General features: G+C 42.8%; 3 protein-coding genes across 14 annotated transcripts in view; 2 read left to right on the top strand and 1 right to left on the bottom strand.

Annotated features, from left to right (window-relative positions):
* Nucleotides 1–3537, top strand: part of SEL1L2 (SEL1L2 adaptor subunit of SYVN1 ubiquitin ligase) — a 42962-nt gene extending 39425 nt beyond the window's left edge. For all 7 annotated transcript variants that reach the window (XM_081189115.1, XM_081189114.1, XM_081189112.1 and 4 more), the window contains 3 exons: nt 280–449; nt 1305–1433; nt 3401–3537. In XM_081189115.1, coding sequence (XP_081045241.1) covers nt 280–449; nt 1305–1433; nt 3401–3520 — 419 coding nt within the window. In that variant the 3' untranslated portion in view covers nt 3521–3537. The remainder of the gene's footprint in view (nt 1–279; nt 450–1304; nt 1434–3400) is intronic.
* A 2760-nt stretch (nt 3538–6297) lies between these two features.
* On the bottom strand, nt 6298–17144 carry NDUFAF5 (NADH:ubiquinone oxidoreductase complex assembly factor 5). 4 transcript variants are annotated; one of them, XM_081189196.1, is made up of 12 exons: nt 16824–17132; nt 15408–15448; nt 13596–13659; nt 13091–13138; nt 12885–12988; nt 11475–11514; nt 10477–10674; nt 9964–10024; nt 7553–7636; nt 6710–6792; nt 6457–6546; nt 6298–6423 (listed from the first exon to the last, which is right to left on the bottom strand). In XM_081189196.1, exons 1-11 carry the CDS (start codon nt 17031–17033, stop codon nt 6457–6459), a joined length of 1023 nt encoding a protein of 340 aa, XP_081045322.1. In that variant the 5' UTR covers nt 17034–17132; the 3' UTR covers nt 6298–6423. The 4 variants fall into 4 exon arrangements, 3 of the variants coding, with proteins under 3 accessions (XP_081045322.1, XP_081045321.1, XP_081045323.1); XR_014006799.1 differs by lacking the exon at nt 9964–10024 and having other exon boundaries at nt 16824–17144; XM_081189195.1 differs by having other exon boundaries at nt 6298–6546; nt 16824–17131.
* Nucleotides 17145–17213: 69 nt separating this feature from the next.
* Nucleotides 17214–25256, top strand: part of ESF1 (ESF1 nucleolar pre-rRNA processing protein homolog) — a 30342-nt gene continuing 22299 nt past the window's right edge. Inside the window, exons 1-5 of one of the 3 annotated variants that reach the window (XM_081189076.1) lie at nt 17214–17311; nt 20240–20882; nt 22817–23220; nt 23957–24070; nt 24784–24884. In XM_081189076.1, the coding sequence (XP_081045202.1) occupies nt 20270–20882; nt 22817–23220; nt 23957–24070; nt 24784–24884 (1232 nt within the window). In that variant the 5' untranslated portion in view covers nt 17214–17311; nt 20240–20269. Of the gene's footprint in view, nt 17312–20236; nt 20883–22816; nt 23221–23956; nt 24071–24783; nt 24885–25256 lie in introns of those variants that run through there. The other 2 variants (XM_081189075.1, XM_081189077.1) reach the window with 2 other exon arrangements.

The following is a 25256-nucleotide window of genomic DNA, read 5'->3' as shown; positions in this document are numbered from 1 at the left end:
GCCAAGAGCCTGAAAACAGAGTAAGTCAACACTAGTGATGGAGAAGCAGGTATCATATGTGGTCCAGTGTCTTTGTACACATGCACAGAAACCTCTTTCGGAGGGAGGCCACTTTGTTTGAATTGCGCTTTTCAGAACCACCTTCAGAACTGGTGGCACAAATGACAATGACCAATAATTCTTCCTCTACCACCTTGGATTGATAGGTGCGGGATATTATAAATAACAGTCACAAAAGCAATCATAATCATAACATTTTTTCACCTATTTGTCTTGCAGGCAATATATTTGCCAGAGTTAAAACGGGAGATTATCACTTCTATGGTTTCGGAATAAAGAGAGATTACTTGACAGCTGCGGTTCATTACAACCTTGCTGCTAATCAACAGAGTGCTCAAGCCATGTTCAATCTGGCATATATGTATGAATATGGTTTAGGCATTCCTAAGGTAACATAATCTATGTCTGGTGCTGCATCAAACATTAGCTCTGCAAGTAAACTTTGGTTATTGTGAATATTCTAGTTAAAGAACCAAGGTGGGACACAGAATTTTCATTTGGGCAGGGTACTTGACCTGTCCAAAAATGTGGTCAGTTGATGCAAGTATTGACTAAATATTGACCAACACATCAGTATATTAGGAACAATGAAGACACTGAATATGTTCTTCTACTGCGACAGCAGGATAACCAGCACAGCTCAGAAAAGCTAAATAATTGAGAAGTCAGTAGATTATGAGAATTTCCACCATTATTAATGGACTATAACACTACAATTGGTGGAATATGTTAGTCTTATTTAACAAGTGGAACTACAAATGACCCAGTGGCTTAGCTCCACATTATTCATGCCATGCACAAGTGTAAAGTGGTTCTGCACCCTGAATGCAAAAATATTTCCCCCCAGAAGACAGTGTTTGGTTTTGCTCAGAGATGCTGTTGGAAGGGGTTGCTGACAAACATCTATGCAAAAAGGGGTCACTACCTGCAGTTCTTTGGATCTTGAGATATGCTTTTAAACTACCTTTGAGGAAATAGTGATTCTTTTCCTCGCTAGTTTTCTAGGCTGACTGCTGCTTACAATATAGTAAATCACCCCAAGGCTTTATGCTAAAGCATGCAATCTATGCATACAAGCAAGAATTCTGATTCAGTCAATAGAATTTGACAATCTTGATTGGCCCTTACCATGATAATCAAAATGATTTTGAGAGCGCCACAATGACATTGCTACTGGAAGGTGCCTTAACCATGGATATTTCATAAAGCCCTTGCAAATTTTAGAAATGACTTTCTATCTTTAGGATATACACTTAGCTAGAAGGTGGTATGACCTGGCAGCTGAGACAAGCACAGATGCTTTCATACCAGTGTTCCTAGCATATATAAGACTAGAAGTGATGCACTTGTTCACAGATCTTCAGCTTCTCCAGGTAAGTGTGATTTACACAAACTTAACCTCTTGTAATTTGATTAGGGTCTGCTATTCCAAGATACCCTCTTTGTGAAATTGCACTTCACTCTTATTTGTAGTCATTGTAGTTGTCAAACCTAGAATGCTCTTAGACCAGTTTTTAAGATTCAGGGCACCTAACGTGCTCCCAACATGCAAATGTTGTTGCTAATTGAAATTTCACACTGGAGCGACTTCCTCAGATGCAGAATCCATACGAAACTGAAATCCTCCTGTATAATTCACAGAAGTGTGATTTTAAGTATCAAATCTTGAAAGTGGGGCTAGATGTGCAAATCTAAATGTATTTCTACTAAGCCTAATGGCAATCTTTGCCATTCCTTGAGTGGGACTCTAACTTTTCATACTTTCTTCCCAAACCCTAAACCCCAGCCCTGAAGCCCTAAATCTAATGCTCAAAACCTGAACCCCAAACCCCTAAACCAAACCCCTGAACCCCTAAACCAAATTCCTAAACTAGGGTTAGGATTGGCTTAGGCTTATTGTTAGGTTTAGGATTGGGTAGGGTTAGGTTTAGGGTGAGGGTTGGGGTTACAGTTGGGTTGGGGTAGGGTTAGAGGGTTGGATTAGTGTGTTGGGGTTACAGTTACAGTTAGGTTTAGGGTTTGGTTAGGGGTAAGGGTTAGCATTAGGATTAGTGGTTAGGGTTAGGGGTACAGGTTAGGTCATTAGGGCTGTGGGTTAGGATTAGGGTTGTGTTTAGGGGTTCAAGTTTGGGGTTTGGGTTAGGGGGTTAGGATTAAGAAGTTTTAGGGTAAGGGTTAGGTTTAAGTTTAGAGGTTGGTTAGGGTGAGGATTAGGGCTGGTGTTGGGGTTAGTGTGTTAGGGTTTAGGGGGTTAAGATCAGCAGTTAGGGTGAGGCTGAGGGTTAGTGGTTAGTGTTAGGGGTTATGGTTAGGTAGCAGTTCTTTTAACTTCCACCATTTTGGAGGAGGAGGTGTTACTTGAAGAAACTTTCAGCTGTCATGAGAGGAACTTCTCCCAGAAAAACTGGAGCCTTCCACCTATCTATTGGTGTACAGATTCCCCCCCGCACCCAAATCTGGAGGAAGAGGACAAAAATGGAAGGCGGTGTATACTGTACGAATGCCAGGGACTCCCTCCCACATAGCAAAATAGTTTGGCATTTAAACAGTCCTCCATGTCCACCCCCATGAACAGAAGCCTTTTCTTCTTCTTTTTTTGTGGATGCACACTTGTTCAGGTTATTCCCGGGTACCAAAACAAACTGGTGGGCAGAATCGTATCTCAGCATTTTTTGCAGTGTATATTGAAACCATGATGTCGTGAAAATGCTCTGTGTTGATAGAACTCTAGAACCTGACTACAAATGGCATAGGGTCCTTTATTTGGTAAGGCGTGTATGCCTCTTTTATTCTTAAACTGTCCTTCACTTGAAGAAAGGACGCAGTCTAAAATTAAGATCATTCGGTGAATGCCGTTGTAGCTCAACTCTTTTCTCTGCTCTTTGGGGTAAGAACCCAAATCCTGAGCCACATGAGGATTTGTCCATGTTGTAGGTCAGGCATAGGCAAACTCGGCCCTCCAGATGTTTTGAGACTACAATTCCCATCATCCCTGACCACTGGTCCTGTTAGCTAGGGATGATGGGAGTTGTAGTCCCAAAAACATATGGAGGGCCGAGTTTGCCTATGCCTGTTGTAGGTCCTTCTGTCAAAGTCACCCTTATGGAGCTGAGCAAAGCTGATGAGGGGAGGACCTGCAACATAGGATCAGGATGTTATAGTTACATTATAGTTACAGCACCAGGAATGAAGCATACATGCCACGAACCTGAGACCAAGCAGTAACCCGGGAGGAAAGTGGATAATACAGAAAGGTGTTGCTCATACCTATTGTGCAAGTCGTATTTGCAAAGCAAAGCTTTTCACCTTGAAAATACTTTCTTCTTCTTCTCTTCTATAGCAAACGGGAAACTGGAAACTGCCGGACTTGGACCACATGCTAAAACTACATTGGGATCTGATTGTGATGATAGTCATTGTTTTGTTGCTTATACTGTTGATAAGCAGTAGGCAAAATTAAACAGGAGGGGTATGAAAGTTCTATGAAAGTCCTGCTCATTTTTTTCTTATGGTTTTAACATAGTTTTCAGCACAAATATTACTTTAGTCTCTATTCAGCATTAAAAAGCAACAAGTCAAAACCGAATAAAATACATTAGTAGTGCCACCTCCCCATACCACCATTCGGGTTGAAGTGTAAACAAAACACTTTTAACTGAAACCAAAAGCCACCTGACTCATAACCTTGCAAGCTGTGCCTTAAAAAACATGTATAAATAGCATATTTGTACCAATCTTGCCTGGAAATAGTATTTTCTAATGTCACTCAGCGCTCATCCAGATTTCCTTTCATGCCTCGTTTCTAGGCACAGGTCTGGGCTTTAAAGCTCAGTGTTGTTTTTCCCCCAAATGCTTTCCCCAGGAAAATCTGCATTTTACCACTGAATCAGAGCATATGGCAACTGGGTTTTCTACAATTTACCATTTGCTCCGATTCAGTGGTAACATGCGGGTTTTCCAGGGGAAGTGCCAGGTGGAAAAAACCTCAAACCCACTTGGACACAGATCTTTAAAGCATGGACCTGGAGCTGCAGAACGTGGTGCAAAAAGAAGTCTGGATGAGCTCAAGTATATTTAGCTTATTTTCTTCCGGTCATCAAATATTTGTCTTATTTTCCTGGGCTGTTTCTTTGAGGTTGTTTCTCTGCATGAACCCAACCTTTGAAAGCTTCAGTTAAGGTGGAGGTCCCCTCAGCTTCTTAAGTTAAATTTCTTATGGCCATAGTGTACTGAAATCATTTCCTCTTGAAGGCAGCCTGTCACTACACTCCCCTGCAAGCTTCGAAAGAAACTTGCAAAACTTACAGTGGAATCCTATGCATGTCTGTTGAGAAGTTTGTTCTCGTTGAGTTCCGTGGAGCTTATTCCCAGGAAAGTGTAAGCCTGCAGCTTTAAAGATGGGTGAAGGTGTGGAATTCAAGTTAATGAGACTGTACTGTTGAGATGGCTATTGGTTAGTATTGGTGAAGCCTGCCTTCTGCAGAGATCAGCTGTGTCATCCAGTTCCCCGTGGGGAACTTGGGTCACACAGCCCATCAAGCTGTTTCTACATGCCCCATACCTGACATGGGGTGGTGGTTGGGGGGAAATTGCTTCATGGGCCAAACTGGGTCTCAAGGTGAGCCAAATTGCCAAGGGTTCCCCATCCCTGTTGTAAATAGCATTTATCACCTTTCAGCATTTATGGCTGGGTAGAACGTATCTTTAAGATTATTACTCAGGATTCAGAAGCGCTGAGTTCAAATCTAACCTCAACTCCACTCATCCAGACTTCCTTTTGCGCTGCATATCTAGGCATAGGTCTGGGCTTTAATGTTCCGTGTCTGAGCTTCTTTAGTAGTATTAGTGAGGGTGGGTGGTTTGGTTAAAGTAATGCGTGTTAAATAAGGGATGTGTAGTCTTCATTTTGCTTTCTCCGTGCATAGGTGAAGAAACCTGGTATTAACTGTAATAAATGTGTGGGAGCAACTTATGTTGGCATGACTTCTGAGCAAGCTTGCAAAAGGTCACACAGTGTTCCATACATGTGCTCTTGGGATTTCCTGGGTCCTCTTCCAGAGTACTGTTTCATACAATGTGGAGGTGCCACTAGCACTGGGCTTGTGTGTGAAACTGAGAATTGAATTAATAATTTGATTCTAAGCAAATGCCAATATGTCCTCCATGACTAGCAGAGACAAAATTATGTAAATTCGTTCAGTGTGAATATATGGGTCAAAATCCTACGTTTCTTGCCCCAGAATTTTAATTTTAGTCTGTGATATACTGTACACAGTTCTCAGATTACTTTAAATGGCTATAAGAACTGAGGCTGGGATTAATTGTGCCTTTGCTTGACTTATTTGCTAAGGTGACAAAATGCTAATTTCTTTCTCTACACGAACTATTGTTTATCAGTACCCATAAGCAAAGTTGGAAGAAGGCAGTGTTAGTGTAGCAGACTGGTCTGAATCGAGACCAATAACATGGTTGAGTGGAGATTCAAATCTGAGTTAGCACAGTGGGTAAATTTGGGCCAGTCAGTTGAACAAAAGGACAGAGGAAGAAAGCAAATGTTATTCTGAGCTCTGTGGAAGCAGGATAGGATAATTTTTATGCATTTAACTGATCAAGCTTAATGTTTTATCACATTTCCAGTCTCTTAATAGAGGCCAATGTCTTCCCTAGGTAAATGCCCATGATTTACATACAGCTACATTTCTTTCTTGCTCAGCTTTTCCCATGATTTCCAGCTCACAGACTGCTCAATGGACTGGAAGCATATCCAAGAGGTAGGGAGAAACATAGCTCTGCGTGAATCACAGAATAGAGAAGGAAAGGGGTAGCAAGACCGATCAAGGAGTCAAGTGGTGATTTGAAGGCTGACAGCTTTGAAAGTTGAAATAAAGCCCTACTTAGTATCTATCTAGTGACCAGACCCACATTTGCTCGGCTTCAGCAAAGTGGACGTCTCATATGGATTTAGACTAGGGGTGCCTAAACTTGGTGGTTGTTTTTTGGACCAAGGGCTACTGTTCCCTTCCACTCAATCTAATGAGTGAAGAGGGGGCAAGCTGCAGCCTCAGCAGGTGCTGAGCACTGCCAAACTTAATGGGGCCTTGGGGGTCCAAAGAAAGTTGCTGGGGGCCTGATCCTTAACCACCCCCTGCTTTAGACCTTACCCTAGTCCTAATATATATGGAACTTTTCTGTTACATTCTCTCATGTTTTGTCAGTTGAATTCTATATACAGAAACATGAAATACCATGATTTTATTTGGCATTATACAATAAAAATCCATACACCTATGCTGTTTCTATTTACATACATAAATAATGTCAGTGGCACGTCAGTTTTAAAAAGCACATGGCAGTGTGAATATCCACAGTGGAAAAGTCCGCTAACACCACCACATCTCAAAGCTTTTTCCCTCCTGGAATTAGCTCATTAATTTTTCTCAGATCGCCAAATGACGCCGTTGCAGAACCTCTCTGTGCTGGTCTTGCCTGAAAAGAAGACAGAAGGAATCATGTTATGTATGAAGAGCATGGAATTTAATAAAATTAAATAAAAGCTGGTAAAGGAATTCCACTGAAAAAGCTTAACACAATATATGTAAATATATGCTTATTTAGACACTCTAGTTGTAATCAAAGGGATGCACGTTACCTGGGTTTCATGGAATTTCCAACCTATCATGTAATATATCTGAAATGTTGCAGGTACGGTCCCATCATCATTTCCATACATTTCTATGGAAGAAACATGTATTATACATAATGCCAGAGAAATACTGCAGAATAGGACACAGACCTAATTGCCTAAGCAGGTAGTCATAATTTTATTTGCATAATATATAAATATTTATTTTTATATTATTTTTAGATACTGAGGAGCTACTTAAGTCATTGGATGCGCAACTCAGGCATGAAATGAGCCACTTGACTAAGATGAGCAGTGCTAGTCAGGAATCCAGGCAGCCAACTATCCACCCACTTTCTGTACCAGAAGCCTTTCTGGCCAGCTTCTGCCCTTTAAATTCTTTAAGGACTAGGGAAAAGAACAGTCATCCAACTGTTATGCTAGTGCGCGGCTTTTCTTTTGCTATGGTGACTGCATGAACCTCCACTTCTGCTGGTCCTTTTGGCAGAAGAGAGCAAAGAACGACAACTTTCATATCATGGTTCTTTGCCCAGCTAAATGAAGCAGCTGTGAGCTCCCACTCTTTCTTGGCATTAAGGGAACCAAAATATGTTCCAGCATTGGAAAGCTGTGTGCATTCTGGTGGGGAGGAGGAAGATGTGAGAAAACAGAAAAGGATGGGCAACCAGCCTTGAAAACACTTGTTTGCAGGGAAGGCTGGTGAAATGATATGGCACAAACCTATTCAGAGACAGCTATGGCTCAACTTTTCACCATATAGTAAAATTTAATCTATTTAAGCCAATACAGGTCTATCAAAGGTACCCATCCCATCAAGTTAAGACATTCCAGTTCAAACACCAAACTCACCTCTGTACACAGCTGCCGCCGCCAACATGGTTGCCCTGTGTAGCATAGGTTTTCTGCTCCAAGAGCAATTGCTTTCTCCCATACCTAAAAATAGTTTTCAGGCTTTAAAAGAAGATACAGCACACACGATGAGTTTCACACTCTGCATTTCAGATCAATAATATGACAATATGGGACGAGATATGCAATTCAAAAATCCTATCTGCCAACTGATCATATACATATTTACTTAGAGGTGTTCAGTGTTCAAACAAACTTCCACTCAGAGACGTGTGCATAGGACTGCAGTCATGGTAACAAATCCTAGAGCAGTGTTTCCCAAACGTTTTTGGGCAACGGCACACCTGTGTACTAAAAAAAAATCTCGCGGCACACCACCATTAAAGCCCCGCCCCGTGACGTCAGCGCGCAGCGTCACGCCGGGAGGGACGCACAAAAGTGAACGTTTTTTCCCTCGGCAGCTCCTCTCAGCTGCGCTCAATCCGCCTCGGAGCGCAGGAGCGATGCCTCTCTCTGGCTCTCCCTCCGCGCAGGCTGAGGGAGGGAGGGAGGGGCGCGTGTGACCCGTCTCTGCTGGGAGACCAAACCCAGCGAGACAGAGTCGCGCGGAGGCGCCCAGGCAGCGCTGCCGGCTGCGAGGAGGAGCGCCAGGCAGCAGCAGGAGGCGCGGCCTCTCCTCGCCGCCCCCGCCCCGCCTCTCGCCGCCCGACTCGCCCGCCTCCCTCCAGGCATCTCGCGGCACACCAGCCGGTGTCTCACGGCACACTCGTGTGCCGGGGAACACCGGTTGGGAAACACTGTCCTAGAGACACCTTACAAAGCAGTATATAGTAATGCAGACTATTACAGATAGGTGGTTTAACCACTTTAGATGGAAACATCTTCTAAACAGCATGAGGAAAACTTTCTAGAAGTATTGTTTTCTAAAACACAATATTATGTTTACTCAGAAGCAAGCACCATCGAATACAATAGGATTTACTTCCAGGTAAGTGTGTGTAGGACTGTAGCTCCATTTTTTTGGGTAAAATTTAGTCAAGGATGATTTAAAACAAGTATTTTGCCCTTTGACAGCAATATCTACCTGCCCCAATTGTACAAGTGGTTCCTTTATTTATTTTTTGCATTAAGGCAAGAATAGAAATGGCTATTCAGCTTGATCTAAAATTAGACTGGAGATTCACAACTGATCAGAGGTGGCATGCTACCTACTCAAGATGCACGCTACTAGTAACATACCGTATTTTTCGCCCTATAGGACGCACTTTTTCCCCTCCAAAAATGAAGGGAAAATCTGGGTGCGTCCTATGGGGCGAATGCAGGCTTTTGCTGAAGCTTGGAGAGCGAGAGGGGTCGGTGCGCACCGACCCCATCTCGCTCTCCAGGCTTCAGGAAGACATCTGCAGCCTAGGCAGCCCTGTGGGAGGTCCCGTAGGGATGTCTAGGCTGCGGATAGCAGCCTGCTTCCCGGAGCGTCGGGCGCCCTGAAAGCAGAGCGCCCCCCGCGCCGGGCAGACATCTGCAGCCTGTTGGAGCCCTGCAGGAGTTCCCCGCAGGGCTCCCCATGTTGCGGATAGCAGCCTGCCGCCTGGTGCGAGAAGCTCCCTGAAGCAGAGCGCCCCTCGTGCTGGGCAGACATCCGCAGCGTGGGGAGCCCTGGAGGAGTTCCCTGCAAGGCTCCCCACGCTGCGGATAGCAGCCTGCTGCCCAGCGCGAGGGGCGCCCTGAAGCAGAGCACCCCCCGCGCCAGGCAGAAATCCGCAGCGTGGGGAGCCTTGCAGGAGTTCTCCGCAGGGCTCCCCACGCTGCGGATAGCCTTGCGCCGGGCAGACATTGGCTAGCCCCACAAGCTCGGGGGACAGCAGGGAGGCACAGCACCGCCATCCCGCTGTTCCTCGACCTGGTTCTGTTTCCCCGACCTGCTTTTGGGGGGGGGGGGGAAATAAAGGGAAAAAAATTTCCTTTATTTCCCCCCAAAAAAACCAGGTTCGTCCTATGGGACGAAAAATACAGTACATTAGTGCTCCCCCTTACCTTCAAAGGCTAGCAGACAATGTTTTCTTGTTCAAACATCAGCCTCAATTGTAGAAAAAAACAACAACAACAACAAAAACCAACCCTACTCTGTTTAACCAATCTGTAGGACTGGGATAGGGATCCTGGGCTCCCATCATCAGCTATCATCAGCGCCAGCCAGCATGGCCAATAGTCAGTGATGATGGAAGCTGTAGCTCAACATCTGGGGGACCACACAGGATCCCCGTGCCACCCGTAGAATATACGTATAGGGTACATAGGTGTCATGGATTAGCCACCTGGAATGCCCCTCTACAAAGCCTAGGGCATTTAACCATGATATACAGAATAGTATGCTATACTGCTAATTTGCTAATGAGAAAAAGTAGACTTGCCTTGCAGATCATCCATAATCTCAAACATCCCTGGATAATTAACTTGGATTTCATCAGTATCCTAAAAATAGGAAGGTTTAGGTTTTTAAACATATTCAAAATAATGCACTTCAAAAAGGCCCAATAGTGGGACACAAGCAAGACTAAACACAGCTCTTTTGTTTAAATTAAACTTGATTCCATACACAATAGAAGAGGAGGAGTTTGGTAAGATAAAGCACGTTACACCAAGCCAGCAACAGGAAAGCTTTGTGCCACTTACAGCAAATAGAGAAATGGGAAAACAGAGTAGGTGATAATTAGAAACCTAATTAGTAAGATGACCAAGAGGCAGAGCCTCTGAAGGAAAAAGGAAGAGAACAGGGCCAGCCAACAGAATGGGAAGCTTCTTAAGAAAGACTGGCCAAGAAGAATTGAGGTATGAATATAGAGAAACAAAAGCACACAACTTTATTCAGACATTTTCAATAAGCAACTGTTTTCAGGGCTTCCTTTCTTGTAACTGATAATTACCACAGTCAATGTGTTGAAGCCAGCTCCTCCCAGTAGATGTCCTAAATCACTGACAGCAGTAAATGGAGATACGTGTGGGGAAAATCCACCTTCCCTTTCCAGTTCGGCCAGCTGTAAAGAGCAACGAAGCTCATAGAGCGTGTCTCCCCCAAACATGGCACCAATAAATACTCCATCTGGTTTAAGGATTCGATGTATCTGAAACAAGTCACTGCAATTAAGTAATGCATGAACAAAAGTTGTTTTGTGGTGATATGTATAGTTCAAACTCCGCTCCCAAAACAAGCCAAACCAACTATGGTTTATTAAAGCTTGTTAGGGAGAAACAAACCACAATCCCTGGTTTGGACAGCACAGCCCGGTTTTCACTGTGGCTTCCTTGTTTGCTTCCCCCACTTGCGTCAGGTGAGGAGGGAAGCATGAGTGATCAGGTAGCATGCACAAGAACACTTCCCATTGCAGTAAACCACAATATACTACCCCACCCCCCAGCCATACCATTCCCTCCCCTGTGTTCCTCCTCCCAAGTCAGCATTCTTTGCTCACTAGGAGTGCTCAGTCCTCATTGGTCTATTTTCAGGGTCCCTGATCATCCTCATCCCAGTATTTTTATACTACTCTGTGCATGCCAATGCCTCCTACTTTTACAAGGTACATAATTAATGGCACAAGGATAAATGATTTAGAATATAGGTTGACTGGAGAACATAAACAAAGCATCTGATTAAGATATATATTCACATTTCCAGTACCTGAATGTTTTAACAGTGGGTTTTTTTGGGGAGGGGTAGCAATTAAAAAGACACCCCCTCAATGTGTGTGTGTGTGTATAGAGACGGGGGGAGAGAGATAGTTCCCAGTTTCCAACTGGAAAATGTAAAGACATGGCCAGCACAATATTGGAAAAACTCTATGATTAAATATTACTCTCACCAGTAGTTATACTCAGCCAAATTCCTATCTATCAACTTTACAGGAACCATAATACTTGTACTTACCTCGTGCAATGTTTTGGGAAGATCATTTACCCAATGCAAGCTAAAAAAAACAATTAAATGAAAAATTGATTAATAAAAGGTATAGAGCTCTCTCAGCAATGCAAGTTTCAGGCAGCACAGGTTGTGGATTACTGGCACAAAGGTAACTGTATTGGATATAAAATATGACAGAGTAAGAAAAGGCTAAGACAAGAGCTATGAGCCACACTTGCTGTGCAATCCTATGCATAGTTACTCAGAAATAGGTCCCAGTGAGTTCAGTGGGGCTTACTTCTTGGTAAGCATGCATAGGACTGCAGCCTTGGAATCTTATTTTCTACACGACTCCAAATATCCAGTTCAGTTGTTTAGAGCGTGGTGCTGATAATGCCAAGGTTGCAGGTTTAATTCCTGTATGGGACAGCTATATAGTCCAACATTGCAGGGGGTTGGACTAGATGATCCTCAGGGTCCATTCCAACTCTACAGGTCTAGGATTGAAACTGGCTGAGGTTTTCAAATACACTGGGAATCTTGCCACGTTAAAGCAGGCTGCTGTTGTATTTGCTGCTAAACAATCCAGATGCATCCAAATGCAGCCATGCATATGTGCAACACAGAACTACGGCTTAGTACAGCCTTCCTCAACCTGGTGCCCTATAGGCCTTTTGGACTACAACACTACTCATCCCTGACTGTTGGTCATGCTGTTGGGAGTTGAAGTCCAACATCTGGAGGGAACCAAGTTAAGCCATGGATTCTTTTGTTCCACACACCACCACCCACCACCTCATTTCGTGTGTTTGGATGATCAGCAGTATTAAACTCAGCTTGTCATTCTGCTTGAGCTATGGCAGTGTAAACAAGCCAGCTTCATAAGCCATGGTTTGATGTTGGCTTGCTTTTGAAACTAGTTGTAGTTAGTGGTAACAACCACTCCCAGTTTGGATGAAATAATTTCTGAAACCAGCCAGAAAGCCTTAATGGTAAAAGCACCACATACTGGTTTTGGAGACCAACTTTGTACTACCATACATATCTACTTAGAAGTAGGCCCCATTGAGTTCAATAGGACTTATTTCCAGGTGAGTGTGTAATGGCTTGGTATCCAACAGAAGTGTTAGCTTCCACGTGTTTTTAAGATAGAGAGGCCAGGATCCAAAGGAACATATGCAGTGTTCTATTTGTGCTTTAGAGCTTTTCAGACCCCTTCCCCTTCACATAACAATAATTTGTAGATCTTGGTAGCTCAGAAGCCCCACCGCCAAAGAAGCAACTGTTACAGTGCTAGGGACTGAATTTTGAAGATAGCTCTTCCTCAACCTCACCCCATGCATGGAAATGCTTTAATTCACACCCACAAGCCTTTTCAGAGCCAAGCCGCAATCACTAGAAACTATTTTGTTTACCTTTAGTTCACTTATTAATTACCTCAATCCACTGACAACAAGATCAAATGTATTCTCCTTGAAAGGAAGGAACTCTTCATCAGCTATAACACTGACTCTGGGTATTTCAGATTCTATTGCGTTTTTCTAAATTAGATTAGAATAGAAATGGCTTAGGACTGTAGTTAAGGTGCTTTACTTTTCAATATCATGGATTAAACAGCTAGCAAGTACAAGACAGCTACCTACCAAAGCGTTTTCTGCAATATCTGCTTGAAAAAGCTGTTCAATGACATCCTGAAACAAAAATGACCATAAATTGTCTCCAACCGTTTACCCGATTTTATCTAGGGGCGAGTGAGATGGGAGAGTTAGTTTGGGTGAAGACAGACAAAAAGAAGAATATCCTGGTCCGTATCTAAAAGCTTTATTCTGCAGGGCAACAATATTGTGTAATGTACACCATAAAGTGCAATCCTATCCACATGGGTGTAAATCCTATCAGAGGCCAATGTGATTTACATCCAAGTTATCAATCACAGGGTTAAGCTATTAATATGGCATTGTCTGTGACAGCACTCAGAATTTTGCTGACAACAGGCTCAAAACAGATTTGACATTGGCAAGTCTGGATCCAACCCACTGTGGCTAGATCGATTTTTATTATGCATAAGAGAAAAGCCCAAGGTAGATCTACTGTTCAGTTCTCTCTGTGTAATTCAAATCTAAGCCAAAGATCCAGAGGAAATCATACCTTATTTAAATGCTGAGCTATGTAGCTTCGTCCACAGCCAAGATCCAATGCAAGGGGGAAAGTCCTTTAGGAAAAATAAATGCAAATTATTTGCAAAGATGCAGCTCAGTAAGACTCCTAATATATAATGCTTTGGTGCAATTCTTACTCTCTAAGTTAGACACAGGCTGCAATGTTGTGTACACTTACTTGAGAGTAAGTCCCTCTGAACTAAGTGGCATTTAGAGAGAATATCTGGCTTGATGTATAGGCCTGATCTGATCAAGTCTCTTCCTCTGAAGTCTCATTCCTCTGAAGGGCTGTGCCCTTTCATTTTACCTGAAGTACAATTCTTTGCATGTTTACTCATAAATTTACTCATAAGTTAGTCCCTTCGTGTTCAATGCCGTTAACGTAACAGCTTCAGCCAGGAGAGCAAATGCCTTAATAGTAATTGCAAAGGCTTTCTTTATTATACCCATGAGTTCATGTCTTCAAAGATGTCACCTCAAAATTTTGTAAGTTAAAACATGCAAAATGTATGCAACCTCCACTTGCAATTGGTTGATGGGAAGGTTTCTCTGACAAGTTTCATTATGATGTCAGATCTGTGGAAAGAATACTGCAACCCTATGTACCTCACTTAAAGTTTCACTAAAAACCACTATTTCTAAACGTGATTACATTTAGGCACATGTTCAATTTTTGCTATTATGTCTGCTGCTATTTCTCATTAATCATATTTTACAAGGTGTTGCTTAGTTACACAAGTTGCTGTTACAGCAGCACACAACACTGTACTCCCAAAGTCATTTTATTTTATTTCATATACAAATGTATAAGCGCATGGACATTTGGTTCATTCAGCTTATGCACAAATCTAGATTCAGTGTCATTTATGGCTGCCAATTTTGGTCTCTTGTTCTTAACTATACCTTTAAACAGGCAGGTGAATAACTATCAGTCTTCCTTCTGTTACCTCAAAATATCTCAATTTACGTTTTCTTCTTTATCACTGACCCACAGCCAGGTAACGTATGCTCTCAAATCTTGGTTACTAGATTGCTCTCTTTTAATAGATGTTATTAAATTATACCAGTGCAAACTTCTTAAACTTCTCATATGTGACATGCTGTATTTTCTATGCAATACATTTCTGTTTGTTATCGTTATAATTCATATTGGGGAAATATAATTTTTAAACGTTTTTAAAGCAAAAACAAAGAATGAAACTTTCAAGAAACAAAACAGTACAATATTTGTTTTGATCCAAATCCAACTCCCAATTACACACCTTCCACTGAATGGAAACATTACCGTTTTACTGTCTAATAAAAAAATTAAAAAATTGTCCAGTAACACCTTAGATAAAAGGACCCCTGACCATTAGGTCCAGTCGTGGCCGACTCTGGGGTTGCGGCGCTCATCTCGCTTTATTGGCCGAGGGAGCCAGCATGATTAAGCCGCTTCTGGTGAATCAGAGCAGTGCACAGAAACACCGTTTACCTTCCCGCCGGAGCGGTACCTATTTATCTGCTTGTACTTTGACGTGCTTTCGAACTGCTAGGTTGGCAGGAGCAGGGATCGAGCAACGGGAGTTCACTCCGTCGTGGGGATTTGAACCGCCGACCTTCTGATCGGCAAGTCCTAGGCTCTGTGGTTTAACCCTGCGTCAGACTAACACGGCTACCTACCTGAATTTACTGTCAATGATACCAGGAAGCTTTTATAATTCCCCATACCCAACTTTCTTTAAACTTTACAGTATAGTTGAAATAGCATGGATTTTGTGAAAACAGCTAGACATACAAATTGGATAGGCTAATATCTTACCTAGTTATGTCAAACACACGGTCAGCTATCCTACCACCAACCTGTGAAACAGAAGAAGGAACAGTTGGTTCTCACTATATGGGTTCAGCACTTCCAGAGAATAAATTAACCACCACTACAGATTAACTAGTATCACTACCAATTTTGATTTTAGGAAAAACTTAACTTTTTCCACATTTAACTGAAAAGTGATGCTCAATCAGTGGCTTAATTCAGACAGAATGTCAAACCATTATTTGGTGATCATGAAAGCTCCTGCAGGCTATTACTCTCCCTCCCTTCCTGGAACTGTTGTAAGACATTTGCTGGTGCAGAACAGCAATTTTTCTCCCCTGCCTCCCCAAATCAAGGCACAATGTACAGTAAGGCTGGTTAAGTTATGGATTGCAACCAGCTAACCTTTACTCAACAGAGCCATTGAAACGACTGGAGCAGTTACTCATGGTCATTAATTTCAAAAGATCACCTCTGTATAAAACTCAGTTGAATATTTTCGTACCAGACACAAAACTCACTTTGACCTGATACAGTGGTGCCCCGCAAGACGAATGCTTCGCAAGACAAAAAACTCGGTAGACGAAAGAGTTTTCCGTTTTTTTAGTCGTTCCGCGAGACGAATTTCCCTGTGGGCTTGCTTCGCAAGACGAAACGTCTTGCGAGTTCATTTCCTTTTTCTTAAAGCCGCTAAGCCGTTAATAGCCGCTAAGCCATTAATAGCCGTGCTTTGCAAGATGAAAAAACCGCAAGACAAAGAGACTCGCGGAACGGATTAATTTCGTCTTGCGAGGCACCACTGTAGTCCGAAACATATTTGTAAAGTTTGCAGGGTTTGCACTAGCCATAGTCTCAATGTCAAAGGCACAGAGGGAAGAGTGCAGGATCCTGCCAAGGTGTGCCCAACAGCCAAACCATGGTTCACGCTAGGTGTTGTCTTAATCCAGGCAGCAAAAAAGAGAACAGGAACGACAAAGTAAATCTGGGACTATATATTTTTATACTGACGTTTTCCCATTTGCTAGCGATCAGCCACATGCACTTAGACTCATATTGCTGGAAGGCTGGCAGTGTGGTTAGCAGCAGATAAATAAGGCATTATTTATTATTATTATTTTCCTGGAGGCAGGATTATTTATTTACTTGGTTTGAAGAGTTATGCCCCGCCCCTCCAACCACCTTTGGTGGGTCGAATGATCCTCAGCTACTCTATCCGAATGACATTGAGACCTTCGTGGATCCCAGTGCGCAACCTTCGTGGATCCCAGTGCGCAAAACCGGACGCTAAAGCTGCTGGCCCGAACACTGTACACGAAAAGGGTCCCTTCTACGTTCTCGGCATTGGGTGGCGGGGGCCGAGGGGGCCGCATCCAGGAACCCGGCCCGGGGGCTCTCCGCCCTCGCCTCCCCAGCGGCGCTCACCTCTTCCCTCAGGTACTCGCAGCGCTGCATCTCCGGCCGCGCCGCCGCCCACTCCTTCTGCTTCCTCTTCAGCTGCCGGTCGAAGGGGCTGAGGGCGCCGGGGCCCGCGGCGGAGCGGCGCCCCGAACTGCCGCCCAGGAGGAAGAGGAGGCGGCGGCGCGGCCCCCTCAGCAGCGCCCTCGCGCCCATCGCCGAGAAAGCGATGCGCATGCGCTCCTGCCTCGAACCCGCGCGCCACACTCTCCACGGATTGCTTCTGTTTCAGTTTATATTCGCATTCGCTGGGAAGCTTAACCGTCGTCCCGCTCAGCTGACCGCGCCTTCCAATTGGAAGTCGCCGGAGGCCGGCCTTACCAGGAAGCGCTCGCTGCGCATGCGCAGTGGCGCGCAGTCTTTCGGAAGTGACGAGAGGTTGTGTGCTTTTCCCCCCCCTCCTCCCGCCGAGACCGGAAGTTCCTCGCGCCTGAGTATCCTGAGGAGAAGCTGCGGTGAGTATGGGAAGCACGCGGGTGTCGTGGGCCCCGTGGAGCGGTTGCGCCTCTTATGAGGGAGGCAGCGGCACCTTCTTCGTAAATGTTCGTAGGAGGCGCTTTTCTCGGCTTTATTTCACTGCTGCTGTTCTTTCCCCCTGTGCGTATACCACGCTTTTCTGCTCCGTGTTAGCTAGCCAGGGTTAACAACTGTTTCCTCCTCAGGAGAGGGTTTATTATTGTTGTATATTATTATTATTATTATTATTATTATTATTATTATTATTATTATTATTATATTTGTATACCTCCCTTCATAGAATCGTAGAGTTGGAAAGGGGACTCCGAGGGTCAAGGAATCTCAGCTAGCTCATACATGGCAGATGCTTAAAAACCTCCAGAAAAGCAGAGTTCACCACTTTCCGAGGAAGCCTGTTTTACTGTCAGACAGAAATCTTAATGTCAGAAGGTTCTTCCTGATGTTGAGTCGGAATCTCCTTTCTTGCAACTTGAAGCCATTGGTTTCTGCACTTTTCAGTCGGGGAAATACAGTGGTACCTTGGTTTATGAACTTCATCCGTTCTGGAAGTCTGTTCTTAAACTGAAACTGTTCTTAAACCGAGGCACACTTTCCCAAACGAGGCCTTCTGCCACCGGTGCCCTTCCACCGTTCAGATTCTGTTCTTAGACCGAGGCAAAGTTCTCAAACCAAGACAATATTTCCGGTTTTATGAAGTTTGTAAACCAAATCGTTCTTAAACTGGACTGTTCTTAAACCGAGGTACCACTGTATTTCATTTCAAAGCATACATGTATGTTTTGTACTCTGTTGTACCCAGTGTGCAGTCGCTACAACTGCAGCTAAAATTGAGCAGTTTTTAAGTAAAGATCATAAGGTATAAAATAGAATATAAAACATAACATTTAAATGAAATCAAGAGCAAAAGAAATCCAGTGGCAGAATATGGAAACACTGCAAATGATCTAAAACATACTTTTTTTAATAAAAAGCAAGAAAGATGGAAGCTTTTCAAAAATAAAAAAGGTAATCATCTGGTGCTGGAAAGATTTCAGTGTTGGCACCAGACAAGTCATTCTGGCAAGAGCATTCTACTCCTGGGATGCCACCACTGTAAAGATCCTCCCTCTGGTAGCCATCTGTCCAGCCTTATTTGCTAGGGGCTCCTAGACTAAAGTATCTGAAGAAGATCTTAGGGTCTTTTTCCTCAAGTCTGACCTGGATTTACATGTTGTGTTGATATGCCCATGGCACCTGCTTGTCCTGCTTATCTTGAGATGTTAATGGGATCCCTGGAACTGTGAAGTTGTCCACTGCTACTACCTGCCTTCTAAATCCTTGCATGCTATGGTTGATTAATATAGTCAGAGAGGAGTGACTCGTGAATGGAGCAGATTATAATGAGTTCTCCTTTCAAATAATGGCAATATGCCAGCTGCCCTGGAAAAAGCTGTTGTAAGAAACCCTCCTTAGTCACTGCTATTCAGTATAATTGTATGTATCAAACATTTCTAGGCAGAGTTCATGTATGTGCTGTTTTCTCATATCCAGTAATTCCTGGATGATGCTGATTATCTTGATTCTTCCCAGTTTGGCTTCTCACCTGGTTTTGGGATTGATTTTCCTCATTGATAACCTGTGTTGGGAACTGGGGTGGGGTGCATTTCTGTTGGTTCTGCTGAACCTCACAGTGCCTTGCCTATACAGTGGTGCCTCGCAAGACGAAATTAATTCGTTCCGCGAGTTTTTTCGTCTAGCGAATTTTTCATCTTGCGAAGCACAGTGTCGGAAAAGTTTTGGAAAAGCTTCAAAAATCGCCAAAACCCTCAAAAAAGGCTACCACACCGCGTTCTATGAGTTGCTCCTCGAAGTCAAGTCGCAACTGTATTAACGGTGTTAAGAAAAAGGAAACAAACTTGCAAAAAACGCAAGACGTTTTCGTCTTGCGAAGCAAGCCCATAGGGAAATTCGTCTTGCGAAGCAGCTCAAAAAACAAAAAAAACCTTTCGTCTAGCGAGTTTTTTGTCTTGTGAGGCATTCGTCTTGCGGGGCACCACTGTACTTCTTGACATTCTGAGAAAACATTTTGCACTGGTTCCAGTTGAACCTGGAGGGCAAATATCAGAAGATAGTGTCCGGGAATGACTGTTATGCTCCGTCATTGGCTTGTTTCCTATGTTGTTTCACCTCTACATGAAACCTGTGGGTAAGGTACTCGAAATCTCCAGAAAAGAGTATCAACAGTATGCTGATAATATTGCACTCAGCTGTCTTTTGCATCAGATTCCAGGAAGGCAGTGGAAGTCCTGAACTGGTGCCTGAAAACAGTGATGAACAGGTTGTGTACAAACAGACTGTCACTAGATCCAGACAAGGGAGAAGTACTTTGAGCCACTAAAAAAAGCTGATGAGGTTAGAGGTACATGCCTCCTGTTTTGGATGGGATTCCACCAGCTATAGCTGGTGCTCCAGTTGCACCTTTTTCTGGGGAAGATAGAGCAGGCCACTAGATTCACAAAAGCCGTAATCCTATCCAGATCAGGCTACATTTAATGGAACTTGAAAAGTGAGGAAGAAGGTTGCATAGGTCTCACTGTTTGTCCAGATTGTGCCATATGCTTCTTTTGGTGTATAACTTTCTTCCTTTGCTTAGGGGTAGCCAACACCATGTCATGCAGATGCTGTTGGACTCCCATGAACTGCAACCAGCAAGACCACTAGCTGGGAATGATGGGAGTTGGAGTTCAACAACGTCTGGAAGGCACTATGTTTGCTACTCCTACTTTACTAATCTGTAAGTCTTGTGAAACTACTGTAATGCTTGGTGCTGTCTTGCTCCTTAATAAAAACTGTCAGTAATTTCAGAGTGATGCATTGTGATAGAATTGCTTTATGGATGTAACCTTTCTTTCTTTCTTTTTTAGTAGTTCAAGTTTGGCTTTTTTAAAAGTGTGAAAATGGAGTCTAAAAAGGAGCTCATTAGTGACCAGCGGTTTTCCCGCATTACAAAAGACCCAAGATTTTGGGAAATGCCAGAAAAAGATCGCAAAATCAAAATTGATAAAAGATTTCAGGCCATGTTTCATGATAAAAAATTCAAGTTGAAGTACACTGTGGATAAGCGAGGGCGGCCTGTTCAACACAGCTCTACAGAGGACCTGAGACGCTTTTATGACCTTTCTGATTCAGATTCGGATCTTTCAGAGTCTGACCAAAAATTAACTAAGAAGAAGTCTCAGGGAGAGAAGGCCAAGACTAAAGAAAAGAGAGTATCTGAGAAGTCTCCTGTTGAGAGTAACTCTGGGAAAGAAAGCAAAGGGACAGATAAAAGTTCCCCATTGTCAAAACTGGGTATTTTAAAAAATGAAGGCCAGAAAAGCAAATCGTTAAAGTCCAAAAAGACTGTAAAAGACACACAAGTGATTGAATTGCAACAAGTAAAGGAACTTACACCAAAAAAGCAGAACAAGCAAGGCAGAAAGTATCCTGAGAACCTGAAGACTGTAAAAGAAAAAGCAGTGAAGAATAGCAGCATAGACAGTTATGTAAACCATAAGAAAAATGAATTAGGTTGGTTGAATGTAATTAATTGAAATTTGTCACCTGTCTCTCAATCTTACTCAGCTTTTCTTGGATGTAATATTTTATTAGCCAGTTTGGATAATCCTACCTCAGTTTATCAAACTGAGATAATCATGAGTCTTTTGCTTATGCACACAAGCCCCCTTGATTTACCCTTTGTGGGGTGCAGCAGTGAAACTAGGAAGTAGCTAATGAACCCCTTTCCATTTCATTTGAACTGGTAAGTTATGGTCATCAGCTTTGAAACAAGCCATTGTCCTAAACCATGGTTTGAAATGTACTTTAAGACCCTGGCTTGTGTTGAAACTGGTACCTGCAGTTTCCCAATTTACATAAAATGCCTTGCCATGAAGGGAGGAGCAAAAAAAAAGGCTCGTGTTTCCTGGTTTAATATACTGAGATTTGCCCATCCAAACCCCTATGTGGGTTTCAATGGAACTTCCAAGTAAGTGCATAGAAGCATAGCCTAAATGAATAATAATTCTCTATGCCTCTTTTTTCTGCATGCAACACTTCTTTTATTGGAGACTGCTTACTTTTGCCAAAACTAGCACAATAATGGCTTTTGTGGTGTCGCAGAAGATCAGTAAGTTTTCCAAACATGATTTGGAAAGAAGTGCACTTAGTGGTAAACTCTGTGGAGGTAAAATAGGTTAAACTTGAGGAGGAAAACTGTCCTAGAGCTGTACTTTAAATTGGTTGGGATGGGGAATCTGTCATCTTCTCGATGTTGCTAGACTACAGCTTGCAGTATTCCTGATGATTGGCCATGCTGGCTGGGACTAATAGTAATTATAGGGCCTCAGATTCTCAACTCCTGAAATAGATGGCGGAATCTAGTTGGGGATTAGGGCTGTACAATGCACCAAGTGTCAGTGGAACTGGTTGTAGTGCAGTCTTTTGCAAAGAGTTAGAATCTCTCCACCACCAGAGTACCACAGCATCATGGTTAGCCTATCCCTATAAACAGGATCCTATGCCATCATACTTATACCTCATTTTATGCCATCCAGGAGCCTGCATGTCCCCCAGACTTTTGGCTCCCAGTACAAGGACAAAAGGCTGGCTTTGGGAGCCCTAAAGTGAGTTGCAGAGAACCCTTCATTATGAGTGGCTGCCATCCCAGTGGGGAGGTACTATGCCAGGGGTTTCATATTAGTGGCTGCCACCTTTTCTGTCTCTCCTGCCACTGCCATTTCTCTCTTTCTGCTACCCAGTTTCCCCCCTCATCACCCACAAGAATTTAGGTCAAGGGCTGAGGACAGCATGTCGTGGTTTCTTACCTGTGACTTAGAGCAGTGGCACTTAGCCTTCTTGGGTGACAGACCCCTTTGAAAATCTGATGAAAGCTATGAACCCCCTCCAGGGAAAAATGCACATAAACACACAAGCTCTCTGCTTAGAATTTATTTTATTGTGTTGGGTTTGTGTGCGTGCGCACACACGTCTGTGTGTGCACTTGCCTAATTTCCCGGCCTAAGCCCATCCATGGACCCGCCCCCCCAAGAATCTCTCTTTTAAATAGAAACCGTGAAAACACAGTGTTATGAAAACTATTTTCACCAAAGTGAGTAGTTTATTTTCCTCCCTAAATGTGCTATCAAAAACATTTACATTTTAAAAAACAGTTTCTTACTGAATTTGTCCACTTTCATGTGTGATAGAAAATTATTTTTGCCACTTGACAGGTAGTCTTGGACATTTGGTTTCCCAGATAGTTAGCTGCATGCTATTGTAAGCTACAATTTGGTCAATGAACATCTCAATCACCACTGAAAATCTTAACAATATACCATTCTCCTTCACACTCTGCATGTCTGAGGTGCCATCTTTTTTTGAGGGATAACTGGACGTAATTCAGATTTGGAAAATACTATATTGTACATATGTATGTTTAAATGTATTGCTTTTCCTTCATTTAGGAAAGGAAGATAATTCTTTCAGCAAGCACATTAATGAACATTGCTTGCAAAAGGAAACTTGTGAAAATGTGGAGCACTTTGATCTTGATGAATTGGAAGGTAGTGAAAAGACTGAAGAGGAAAGTGAGTCAGAGGATAGCGGGGATCTGGAAGAGGAAAGCGCCTTGGGAGAGGAGGGAGAAATGAGAGAAGAAAGTGGTTCAGAAGATGAAGAAGAAACAGGAAATGAAAGTGAGATTGATGAAAGCGACAGTGGGCCAGATTTGGCAAGGGGGAAAGGCAATATAGAAACCAGCTCTGATGAAGATGAAGAGGAGGAGGATTTGGCTGAGATATATCCAAAGGAGCCTGAAGTTGAACATGGATGGGGAGAATTGGCTAAAGATGCCCCTCGTGCAGATGCGGTAAGGCTCAAGGAATCTTGAAAGACCTAACTACATAATTATCTTTTAAGTAGCTCTTTCTATAGAGTGTTTTTCGTTTCTTGCCTTCCTTCAAGGCCAGTCCTCATAAAAAGCAAGTCCATAAGTAAGTGATTTATAGGATTGCAGCCTCCCACACTCCCAGCAAGTTTACAGATCACTTTTTCATTAGGGGTGGAGGGAAGGCCTAACATATATGGAACAAGAGTTTTTCTAGTATTTCTATATAACACATTTAAAATTTCAGTGCTTCTAGCAGCAGTTTTTGCAACTGTCAACCAGGTTAAAACTAAAGCAGGAGCCACTCAAAATAGTTGAAATTCTGGTTCTGTATCTTCTGCCCTTAGTTTTGTCTTTGTGGATTTAGCAGTTTATCCTTGCTGTCCTGGGTTCTTATCCTTCCTTGGATTAAGCAAGAATGGTTAACTGTCTGTCTGGCCTGATGTGTATATGTATGTATATGAAGAAGAAACAGCCAGCCAAAGGTATATGATCTTTACTGGAGGAGGAAAGTCAGTATGTAATTTGTTGATCACATTTTCTGGTTCTTCTCCAAGGCAGAAAGCTCTGTAGCTGTGCTCATACTCTACTGTGAGTCCTCTTGTGCACAAATCTAATTTCATAACTGCATTTTTGTTTACTTAGGGTGATATATGCAGTCTGTTGTGTTACCTTAAAGGTCTAGGTAGCTGTTGTGAAATTATTTTCTTACACACAGATCACACGTAGATTGGCAGTTTGCAACATGGACTGGGATCGACTGAAAGCTAAGGACCTACTGGCTTTACTTAATTCATTTACACCTAAAGGTGGTTTTATCTTTTCTGTAAAGGTAAGCACTTGTTTTCAATAGCAGCCTGCAAATAATGCATATTTGGGGAAGTGCGAAGGAATCCACCTATCTTTTTGCAAATAGTTGCAACTGTGAGACTAGCATGGGTTGTGCTGGAGAAATTGTAAATTGTGGTGTTTCAGTTTAAATACTTGGTTAGACTTGCGCTGAAGGTGTGGGAAGAGGTGTCAAAACTGTGGCCCTCCGTATGTTATTAGACTACAACTCCTATTATCTCTCACTACTGCCCATGTTGGCTGAGGCTGATGGGACTTTGAATTCCAACCACACCAGGAGGTCTATAAGTTTGCCACTCCTATATTAGAGTAAGATTACAATTCTGCAGCACAGTTAGGTTCACTGAATGCTCTTTTAACTGGACAGTAAATGCAATCCCCCCCCCCTCTGGAATCCATAAGGAATCCTTTAGTATAGAACTCTGTGGAAAATGTATACTGGTGAGGCATGAAAACAGAACACCAAAAGTTAAGACATTTCTGCTGTTAAAGCAGTCTACCATGAACTTCTGTCCGTGTCAGCTGAGCCTCATGCATAAAGACCTATTCATAGTGCAATGTGAGTAGTGGATTTCATTGTATAAATCATAGTTAAGGCAGAAGGGAAAGATGGGGAAATTTATTATTTAAAATCTAAGCCCAAGCTGTTCTCAAGCCACTTAATACTATGTCACGCACCCTTTTTATTGTTTCTAGATCTATCCTTCAGAGTTTGGGAAAGAGAGAATGAAAGAGGAGGAAGTGAATGGTCCAACTGAGCTATTAAGCCTTCCTGAAGATGTCACAGAGAATGACAGGTGTTTAACCCTGACATACAATAATTCCCATATATATAAAATTTTGCTATTGAAATCCAATAAATTGGGAAGGGTTATTGTTTTTGTATTATGTACTGTGTTTTTATATTTTAAACCGCCCTGTGATCCTCAAATGAAGGGCAGTATATACTTTTAATAAATATACTAAATAATAAATAAACCCCTTTGAAATCCTAGGAAGCATTAAAGTTAGTAATCAATATCATAATGATTCTAGTTTAACATACTTTTTTTCTATTGGTATCTCATTCCAAAAACTTTGTCTTCACACCAAAGCATTTGGGATGTAGTGGACCTAACATTAGTTTGGTTCGCATGTAACAGTAAGCAATGGTTGGGTATAAACCATGG

This window comes from Podarcis bocagei (genome assembly GCF_964188305.1).
Source record: "Podarcis bocagei genome assembly, chromosome: 3".
Lineage (NCBI taxonomy): Eukaryota > Metazoa > Chordata > Lepidosauria > Squamata > Lacertidae > Podarcis > Podarcis bocagei.
This window is presented reverse-complemented; position numbering and strand designations above follow the sequence as displayed.

Coding starts and splice junctions, on each gene's coding strand:
- NDUFAF5 (XM_081189196.1), bottom strand. CDS start 17,033: ATGCGCATCGCTTTCTCGGCGATGGGCGCGAGGGCGCTGCTGAGGGGG. Junction 15,449..16,823: donor GCGAGTACCTGAGGGAAGAG/GTGAGCGCCGCT, acceptor TCTGTTTCACAG/GTTGGTGGTAGGATAGCTGA. Junction 12,989..13,090: donor ATATTGCAGAAAACGCTTTG/GTAGGTAGCTGT, acceptor AATCTAATTTAG/AAAAACGCAATAGAATCTGA.